The sequence below is a fragment of the Theobroma cacao genome, chromosome 2 (genome assembly GCF_000208745.1).
Source record: "Theobroma cacao cultivar B97-61/B2 chromosome 2, Criollo_cocoa_genome_V2, whole genome shotgun sequence".
Lineage (NCBI taxonomy): Eukaryota > Viridiplantae > Streptophyta > Magnoliopsida > Malvales > Malvaceae > Theobroma > Theobroma cacao.
In genome coordinates, this window is record NC_030851.1 from 8686383 (window position 1) to 8696489 (window position 10107).

A 10107-nucleotide genomic window follows, 5' to 3' on the forward strand; every position below is an offset into this window, starting at 1 on the left:
GCCCCGTCCACATGGTTGTTTTAGTTTAGTCGTAATAATAAATCTAATTAAAAAAATAACCCAAATAAAAAATAGTGATATATTTTAAAAGCATTGAGAAGTTAAAAAAAATGAATTACGTACACACGCTGTGCTTAATTAATTGAAGTGGTCCACCTCGAGATTAAATACAAGTTCATGTCGGTTTCTTTCTTTTTTTTTTCAGTTTTCATTTCTCGTACGTTACACAAGGAACCTTAACGAAATCGGCGTCGCAATCTATCTTAGAAGTCCTCAAAGCAGGTGGCAATCCATTTTTGATCCCCCTTACCAGCCTGCTTCTCGGCATTCAAAGACAAAATCAAGGGTGTGAAAATCGTTGTACTGAAACAAAAGAGGGTGCAAATTTCATTTTCACAAACGTTTCGGTTTAAAAATCGCGAATGAAATATAAAAGAGAATGAACAAAGGGCGTGAAGGCAGAGTTCAGACTCCAAGGAAACGAGAGACTGCAAACATTAAGACAATACCTTGTACCAAAATCACGAGCTGGCCCCTGATCTGCAATAATGGCTTATCGTCAGTGTGCAAATCACAAAATATATCCAATTCAACCACTCATATATCACATCCCCAAGAAACTTTTCCCGCACAATCAGACATCGCTTACTTGACATTAAGAATAAAATCAACATTATTCACTTCACCAAAATTTTATTTACTTCACAAGATGATAACATTCGGCTACATGCTAATCAGCATCGATTTTTTTTTTTTTGATGATGTGTTTAGATTATTGTTGTCATCTTTCTTCACATACCTCCAGAGGTAAGCAGTAGATTAATTAGGCCAATCAATTTAACAAAAAGCAGCCAATTCCTAAGTCACCATTCGCCAAATCTTAGAAGGTAAGATTGTTGGAGCAGTCTCCTTTTGATCCAGGTCATTCACTATTTCTCGTGATGGTCACTGAATGCTAAAACCAAAGACCCATGGCCACCTTTAGTCATTAGCTTCCTCTCCTGAAGATAAGGCATAGCAATTATTAGAAAATGCATTAGAGTTAGTGAGAAAATACCAGTTCTACAAGGCTTGGAGATCTCAACCATACAGAAGACTTATAAGTCAGTTGGAATCTACAAGATTTCACCAGCTGAAACATTAGGCTTTCAGGTCAATACACAAAAGGAACTCACATATGATGATTATAGTTAAAATGGAAAAGGGCATTTTCCACATGTACCAACACCAACAACTAAGCCCTTAGCTGCTATGTGGGAAACATTGCATGAAACTGAATTTGCAGATCAAGGAGGTTAGATTAAAGCCATTCATTTCAACAAAGACCATCTAAATTGACAAGAAATTACCTCACAGTTTACAATATAAATTGAGCAGAAGTTTGATTGAAGTTCTGCATGCTTTGTGCCTGCTTCAGTTTTTCACACAACAGCAGTCATCTTGGTAGAAGTGCTATGCATTCATGGATATCAGTTCATCAATTCCACACTTTCTAATGTTGATAACCATTGATTCATTATATGAAGGCAAAATCTCACAGCACTGGCGACGAGGAGCCATTATCTGGAACAGAGGGGGATAAATTTGTAAAATGGCAATAATTTCAAAGACAACAACAAAAAATGCAGAGGAACATTGAAAATGAAATAAAATGGCTAAAAGTTTAAACTTCCAAGGGTCAACCAATCAGTTTATTAATACCTGCTCCATATCAAGCTCCAGCTTCTGTGAGACCACTTTCACCTCCTTGAGGTTCTTTATTGCATCAGTTCTGACACAATTTCCATCAGAATACCTGGTATAAATGCTCCAGACAACATTTTTGTCTGACCCAACACTTTCTAGGAAAAATCCTAAGGGTCTTTTACATGAATCTTTAGGAAATTCTCTTGTATTGAACATAAAGTGAGCCCCAACATTCGCACCTCTCTTCCATGGGGAAAAGGTTTTCTGCAGTGAAAGGAGATCCGGAAGGAGCTGATTGCCTTCATAAAGCTGAATAGCATAACCCCATGCAACTGAAACAGTCAATGAATTGAAACGATCATAGCAGACAGTTTGCTGCAAAATCCTGGAAGAATCAACATTCACAGCTTTAAAGAAGTGTTCCAGAGCTTGAGCCTTGCTCATATTTGGGAAGACTGGCTCCATAGCATCCAAGTGATGAAGAGATACCAGAGGTGATAATGGATGAGCAGTAAGCATTCCAAAAAGATTACCCCGCATGTCAACCTGGAGAAAGTACATAAATAAATACACCAAAATTTTCTTTTAAACTCAATCACCAACCTTCAAAGCATCTAAGCTAAAATCAACCATGCAGTACCCTCTTCCAGAAAACCATGGACAGAACTGAAACAGCCAAGTACAAACCAGTCAAATCTCAAAACCAACACAACAGCATTTAAGCCTCTTGAAAAATATCTAGTTCAGATTTTCTTTCCACTCTCTTGTACATGCTCAAGTAAGATAATAAATCATCCAACAGGCCCACAATGACATATCATCATGTTCGAAAAGAAAAGGCATCCATAGCAGCTGAAGCAATAAGAAACGCCTCTGAGCAGAACTCGCCAACAGCAAGACTCAAATCTGTTTGGCTAGTGGGGATTTAGGAATTAAAATCCAAGAGTTTGTAGGTTTGAGGCATGATTCAATCACTATGGATAAGGATTTCCTGCTCTCTTAAAAATATTTATTGCCAGGTTCATAGCAAAGCCACCTCTAGGATATAACAAAACCACTAGAAACCACCATCAATTGATACTGAATATTTCCTGGAAAACTTCAATATGAAATATTGCAATGCACAACAAGAAATTATTAACGTATATTTGTTGTGTGATAGAAGTTTTTATTAAATAAATTTCACAAGGTACAAAAAACACCCTTTTTCAAGCAAACAGTTAACTACCTTATCCAACAATTCTATTGGGAGCGTCTGTTCAAATAAATAATTAACCTTGAGCACATAAACTTAATATACTTTCGATTTTTACACCAATTCATATTACAATCTAACTACAAAACTGCAATTAATATCACCCAAAACAATAACAGAAATGCTAAGATCAACATCTTAATATAAGCTGTTTAAAGATTTTAATAATTACCTGATGGAAACCACGTTCATGAGTCAAACCTACGCCAAGCTCAGCCAAACAAGACCAAACCCTAGCATCGCTTCCGTACAAGTGAGCGTACCTCATCAAGCAAGAGTCCAAAACCCTAGCCAAAACCTTTCCCAAGGAGTAACTGATAGCGAACCCTCCCCCGCCAAACGCCATGTCAAAAGAGTATTTCAAATTTTGCTCGTAACTCTCAGAATTGCTCCCAACGTAAAACCACTTCTCGTGATCGTATTTGGAAAGCACTTTTACCAAATTGTCCACGATAAAAACAGTGTCGTCGTCCCCGAACACGAACCACCTGATTCCCGTTTCGTTGCGTTCAACCGCCTCTTTGACTACACGCGCCACGCGTATAGCCGAACGGAGACCACCCTTAAAGGTGTAAGGGAATGATTTGGTGTCGCCGGACACCATGACGGGAGGGAGAGTGGGGTCCACCAAAGAGGAGACAGGTTGGTCGAGGAAGGCGACGGCACGGGTAGCGCGTGGAGTGTACCAGAGGCGAATGTAGGAGCTTCGGTGGGGGAAGGAGTTTGAGGAGCAAGCAATGGAAAAGAAGAGGTGATGGCGGCACGTGGGTGAAGGGAACGGGGCCGTTGTGGCGAGAGGGAGAGGGGCTTGGGGGTGGCGGAAGACGAGAAAAATGGAAATAAAAAGGGAAAATATTAAAAGAAGATCTTTGATGCGTGATGGAGTTAGATTGAGAATTTTGAGCATTTTCTTAAAGTAAAAAAGGAAACGACTGGGAGTAGAGGGAGAATTGAATACGGGTTTCCTTTTACGCTTGAAGTACATAAAGGTAAGTAAACTGATTACCGAGAGATGGAACTGGGAAGAGCGAGTTGCATTGAAGCACTTTATTTATAGTAGAACATTAAAAGACAGGGCGATCTGCTTTAAGCTGAGTTGCCCTTTTTTTAGCTCACGACGATCCAACTGTTTTTCTTTTTCTTTTTTCTATTGGTTTTTGTCAGTTTTGTTGTCGGTTAATAGGGCTGCCTACTCATACTGGGCTTTTTTGGGCCTAGGGGTTGATTAGAAGCCTACAATTTTTTGGGCTTTTGAGCTTTTCTTGGTAAAAAGTTGTGCCAATAGTACTGTTATTGGTACAAGCCCAGATCACTTTTAACGCTACAAGTGAGATCTACGCCCAGCTCAGCTCAATAGTTCAATTCGTCGGGTCGAAGTAGATACAGTGCCAAGACCCCCGAGCTCTGCTCGATTAAAGAACTCAACGTTCGAGCTCGACTCTAGCTCAGTCAATCTTTTTTGGCTTGATTGCAACTCGAAAAATAATCCTTGTACTCAAATTTGACTGGATTAAATTAAATTATCATTAGTTTATATAAGAGATTTGAAACTTAATTTGATTAAACTCAATTATCATTAATTTATAAAAAAAAACTCAAAATTCAACTTGAATTCGAATTTAAATTAAATTATAAAATATTTAAATAAATATGATATTTTTATTTATATGTGTACCCAATTTTTTAAAATATTAACAAATTTAAAAATTCAAATAAAACTATGAAATATGTATAATGAATTCAAAAACTTGATACTACTCACGAACCACTTGTGTCACGATCCGTAGATCCGTGATTAGTTCAATACGTATGGATTGTCAAGCCAGTCCACATGTAAGGGTCCATCAGTTGTCACCTTAGCAGCCAAGTAAAGTATTATTGGGCAATTAGAATACTTTTCAAAAGTAAAATCTTCCTGGTTGATTACTTGCTCATCAATGAGGATAGTTTTAAGACTTACTTTTTTTGTAGTTAAAAAAAGTTTGGATTAGATGCTTTCATATTTATTTTTACTTGCGCATCCAAAAAAATTTGGATTAAATATTTTCATATTTATTTTTACTTGCACATCAAGTTTAGGTTATGTAAATTATTATAAATAACAACCTTAAGAGTTATTGTAAAGCAATCAAATCAAGTTTGTTGAATAAAGTAATTTACTTTGTGCTTAAATTTTAAATACTTTATTTTATTCTTATTAGAGTAATAATATTTATTTATTTTCTCTAATCTTTTTCTTAATATTCATTTACTTTACGTTCTCGCACCGATCATCAAGAAACCTCATTTAAGCTTACTTAATTTTATGAACATAAGACTATAACGCCACACGTAACTTGACTAAAGTTCCAAATCTATGACACTTAGATCCAATATTATTAAATTTGGACTTAGTACGTTAATCAAATAATTTGAACTTGACTAAGACAGTGAACAAATCAAAATAAAAAATTCATTGAATCGAACCCATGTTGACTCGAATATTCATCAAATCAAACCCCCGAATACTTTGCATGTAATGTACATATAATTACTATTATAAAGTAAAAATAAATAAATCGGAGGTGAAAACAGCTCCGAAATATTTTTTAATTTTATATTTTAATTCGACAGTCCCTTTACTTTTAATATACAAAACCTACAAAAACTTAATAAATAAAAAGCTACATAATTAAGAAGTATTAGTAATAAAATGAATATTATAATTATAAACAAGAATATAAGATAATAAAATTAATTTTAACACAACTTTATTGAATTGCAGATCATTTCTAGCAAAAATAACAAGTATATTGCTTTGCTTTTGTTAAAAGTTGGCCCGACATTTAAATTTTAAAAATATGGATTTTAGTCCATAAGTTTTGAATTGGAAGCTCAGAGTTTTTTTTACACAGATTGCAAGCTTGGTAATTTGCTCAATCAAAATTCTAGTAGTGGATTCATTTCTTGCATGCAAAATAGATGCCCGAAATGATAGCCACCCCAGCAGCGGCAATGCCCAGGGATGCCAGAATTTTGCCAGTTGAAACTGTGGGTTTCTGTGAAGGAATTGCCATGAGATCATTCATCGAAACAGGCTGCTTCCAATGCTTCCTAATTCCTTGCAAGTGCCCCTTACCAACGACTGCCACAACTGAACTATGCTCACTCGCAATTCTATGCAATGTGGATGACATGTACCTGAATGGGCATGCAGGTTGAAGACAATATTAATCCCACAAGCATAACAATTATTGTTTGTGCAACAAATATCAAACAAGGCTAAGCAAAAACTACATCCACAGACTTGAATCATCTTGTACCATTTAGAATGTCCCTGACTGAGTTTGTTGTGTCGAGTCAAGGCACAGTGGCTCAGTTTGTCAAATTATCAAAAACAAATTAAATCATAATAAATACATAAAATAAAGAATATAAATGTCATTTGATATTTCTATTAATGAGGATTTAGTAATTTTTAATTTAATTTTTCTAAATTTTCACCCATGCAATTTAAGATATCTGCCCATTCCTATAATTAGGTAACTTCTTTTTTCTTCCATCTATTTTTTCTTACCTTTTGTTTCTTTTCACCTATTTTTCCTCTTCCACCTACATAATCTTTGCTTCTTTTCACCTATTTTTCCTCTTCCACCCACATAGTGGTATGCCAAAAACTAGTAAATAGTTATAAAATTTGAAGAGAAAAATGAAAACCACACATTTTAGTTTTGCAGTCAAGAGAAGTCCAAAACACTAATACTAATAATCTGATACGCATTTAAAGGAGCAAAAGTATACTAACTGGTCTCGTTCATGTACAAGAGTTTCCATTAGAGTTGGGAATTCCTTGCTCATTTCTTGAATCACAAGAGTCAGCATGTCAACATCATCCATGTCCTTCAGCTGAATATACAAAACATTTTAGCATCACAAAAATGGATTTTTTTTCTTCAAAACTGTAAGTGCTTTAAAATATGAAAATGTAAATAAAGCATATTGACTGATAATGAAATAAGAGAATAAGAAAGAAAGTTCACCATTTTATTAAGTTCTTCAGGGCTTGGCAAGAAGACTGCTTGAAAAAGTAAGGAATACAATAATTTTGTCTTATGCCAAAGTGGCATTTTCCCCCAAGTTCTCCGCAATGTAATCTGTTTCATCCAATCAAATCTTTGAAAATACTTGCAGGTCAAGATTAAAGATAAATGAACATAAAATGCCACCATAGTACAAACTGTTGAGAGAACAGTTGTACTGCCATGTATAGCTTCAGCAGTACGACAAGGATTATACACATTATTAAGCAACCGACAGTAGTTATTTAAGGGTTTTATAAAAATAATTAGGATGAGAAACGCTGGCTCAACAGTTTCCCCTGTACATTAAGTAAATTGTACCACAAAAGTTTGAGTTTTAAACAACTGTAGAGAATAATATTTATTTTTTAGGAAGTAATAACACCGAGCAACCAATCACATATCTTACCTGTACAGGACGATCACCAAGAATCACCTTGCCACCATACTTCATTGCTTCTTCAAATGCCACACGAAATTCAGACCCAGGGAAAACCTCAAGCTTACTAGCAACCTATTGAAAAATGATTGAGGACACATAAATTTGCTTACTTGATGAGCAAAAACAAACAATTCCCATGGTGAACTCTGGATAAAAGATTCAATAAGTAACATACCTTGGCAAGAAACCAACTATAAAGGATACCAAACATGTTATGCTTTTTCTTCCACATATCTATCATTTCTCCCATGGTTGGCACCTGGTAGATCTTAAGTTAGTATGTTTGAAGATAAAAATTTCGCAGCTGAATATTAAAGCCTATAAAGGATGCAACACCAGCCAAACAGTTATGCCATCAAAACAAAAGCCTGGTTGTCATAACTGTGATATGGGAAGATAATTGGAGAATACACAAGAAGATTAAAAAAATGCAGCAAGATGGAAAACAAGGTAGAAAAGCTTATTTCTTCAGTTTTCAATACCCTGAAGCGTCATGTGAATCCTTTCCTCAACGCAACGAAATTATTAAAAAAAAAAAAGGAACAACATCTGAGTACAAACCTTTAAATTCTGGGGGGTAAGCACAGCAACTCGACTTGAGCATAACTCCAAGAAAACAACCTGTAGAACAACAATTGGAAAATTCGTATGTGCTTCAAAATTCAAGTGAATTACTGAGGTGAAAATGCAGGTCCTAAAACAGTATGAAAGCAGGCAGCTAACCTGCTAAATGATCCATCCATGATACAAATGTTAGTTAGTTTCAGAAGAGAAGCACCTGAGGTTTCAAAAAACTGATTACAGCTTCAACTTCTCTGCATGATTCCTGTAAAGCCGCAATAACTACATATTAATCTCCCTCTTCAAGACTAAATGCCCATCTAAGAAATTACTAACAATTCTCAGTTCCTTTAGAGATTTTCATTTTTAAAATCCTAAATTTTAAATTCGATCAGTTTCCAACATTTTCTCGTTAACCAAACAGAAACCAGAACCGGCACGTGCCTGAGAGACATGCGCAGTCCCAACCAAGTACACATCGCAATTGCCGCCCTCGGCGGAGGACTCGCATGTGAGAACCATCACGCTCCTCGAAAGCTCCTCGGGGAGCTCCACCTTCCTTCTATCCGAAGAATCAGATCTTTTGCTCCTCGAAACGGCGTCGCTGTTAGTGCTATCGTAATCCTCGTTTTGCATCTCTTCTTCTTCTTCCTCTTCTTCTTCAACTTTCACGATGCTCTCGCTTAATGCGTCCGTGACATTAGGGTTAGGGTTTTCGATGTGGACGAAGTCCTCGCCGGACGTGGGATCTGATTCAGTCGGTTTCGGCTCCATTGCCGGCGGTTTCGGTTTGTAATTGGGACGGTTAGCGGTGGTGGCAGAGGTGGTAAATTCTAGGGGTTTGAGGAGCGTGAATTGTTTGAAATGGTGAAGAGGCAAGATTGTTTGTGAAAAAGGAGGAGCGAAAGTGGCTTTGAGTACGATAGAGCGGACTACCTGGGGCGAGTAGACTGGGGCGAGTGGGCGAGTCAAGCGCCTCATATAAGCAGTTCCGGTTATGGGATTTTGTGTGAGAGAGGGAGCATACTCTGGCCATTTGGGGCATATATGGAAAGGTAGGATACGACACGATCACTGGAAACGGTTTCAAGTTCTTATTCAGTTTTATTTTTTTCTATTTTGCAATTTTCGATTTCCATTTGAGGCAAAACTCATTCTTTAGATGAGAAAAAAAATTATATAATGTTTGAAAAATCTTTAAATTATTTAAAATATTTAAATAAATTTTTATTTTTTTTATTTTTAATCAAGTTACTATATTTTTATTTTGAATCAAATATTGATTAACTAATTAATATATTAATCAAAATGTCACTTTTCATTTTTATTCACACGATGTTAACGTAGAGTACAAAAAATGTCATATGTTTATTTTATCTTATAACATCAACATGCTATATTAATGCCACGGAAGATAAAATGACAAAAGACATACTGACTAACAAGACGAAGTTAGTCAACTTTTATTGGAGAGACCAAAGACGAAGAAGAATAAGGATTAAAATCTTTTAAAACTAATATGTTGAACTTAACTAATAATAAAAAAATTCGTAATAGACAATAATTTTATATAACATGTAAAAAAATAAAAAAAAATTATAATAATCCTTTAAAAAAGTTGTGATCTATAATATTTCTTGCACTTGTTCATAAGTTAAAGCATTGAGACTTACTGGCTCAAGTGCAAGAGAATTATTTAAATAATTTACATATTTTTTTAAAAATTATTTGTCAATTATTTTCAACTTATTTATATTTTAATCAAGCTTAAAAAATTAATACAATCAATTTCTAATATTCTTGTTTTATTTCTATTTAAATGTAAAATACTAAATATAAAACTATAACGTAAAAAATATAAATAGTTAAATACGATATACATGATTAATAATTTTCTCTTATATAATCAAAATTGTTTAAAGATTAAATACTCAATATAATTTCCTCTTATATATTTAAGATAATTTTCTTTCAACTAAATATAAAATGTAACGTATATAAAACATATATATTCAAGATAATTTTTTTATATAATTAATATTAATAAAAAATAGTACATTAATGAAATTTTAAGCAACAACTAATGGTGCAACATTACAATTTAT

At 34.8% G+C, this 10107-nt stretch overlaps 2 protein-coding genes across 4 annotated transcripts; both read right to left on the minus strand.

Moving 5' to 3' along the window:
• LOC18608523 lies at positions 193–4062 on the minus strand. Of its 3 annotated transcripts, XR_001926706.1 has the most exons (5): positions 3114–4062; positions 1702–2232; positions 1350–1563; positions 800–1001; positions 193–540 (listed from the first exon to the last, which is right to left on the minus strand). XR_001926706.1 is itself a non-coding variant. In XM_007043269.2 (3 exons), the coding sequence occupies exons 1-3, from the start codon at positions 3924–3926 to the stop codon at positions 1453–1455; spliced, it is 1455 nt and encodes a 484-aa protein (XP_007043331.2). In that variant the 5' UTR covers positions 3927–4062; the 3' UTR covers positions 619–1452. The 3 variants fall into 3 exon arrangements, 1 of the variants encoding a protein (XP_007043331.2); XR_001926705.1 differs by lacking the exon at positions 193–540 and having other exon boundaries at positions 619–1001; XM_007043269.2 differs by lacking the exon at positions 193–540 and having other exon boundaries at positions 619–1563.
• LOC18608524 (traB domain-containing protein) lies at positions 5662–9068 on the minus strand. The gene is made up of 8 exons (XM_007043271.2): positions 8447–9068; positions 8220–8267; positions 8003–8062; positions 7617–7700; positions 7409–7513; positions 6961–7074; positions 6726–6826; positions 5662–6121 (listed from the first exon to the last, which is right to left on the minus strand). The coding sequence occupies exons 1-8, from the start codon at positions 8981–8983 to the stop codon at positions 5881–5883; spliced, it is 1290 nt and encodes a 429-aa protein (XP_007043333.2). The 5' UTR covers positions 8984–9068; the 3' UTR covers positions 5662–5880.

Coding starts and splice junctions, on each gene's coding strand:
- LOC18608523 (XM_007043269.2), bottom strand. CDS start 3,926: ATGTACTTCAAGCGTAAAAGGAAACCCGTATTCAATTCTCCCTCTACT. Junction 2,233..3,113: donor ATGAACGTGGTTTCCATCAG/GTAATTATTAAA, acceptor TACTTTCTCCAG/GTTGACATGCGGGGTAATCT. Junction 1,564..1,701: donor TGGAGCTTGATATGGAGCAG/GTATTAATAAAC, acceptor CCTCTGTTCCAG/ATAATGGCTCCTCGTCGCCA.
- LOC18608524 (XM_007043271.2), bottom strand. CDS start 8,983: ATGAGGCGCTTGACTCGCCCACTCGCCCCAGTCTACTCGCCCCAGGTA. Junction 8,268..8,446: donor GGACTGCGCATGTCTCTCAG/GCACGTGCCGGT, acceptor GCGGCTTTACAG/GAATCATGCAGAGAAGTTGA. Junction 6,827..6,960: donor CTGAAGAACTTAATAAAATG/GTGAACTTTCTT, acceptor TTGTATATTCAG/CTGAAGGACATGGATGATGT.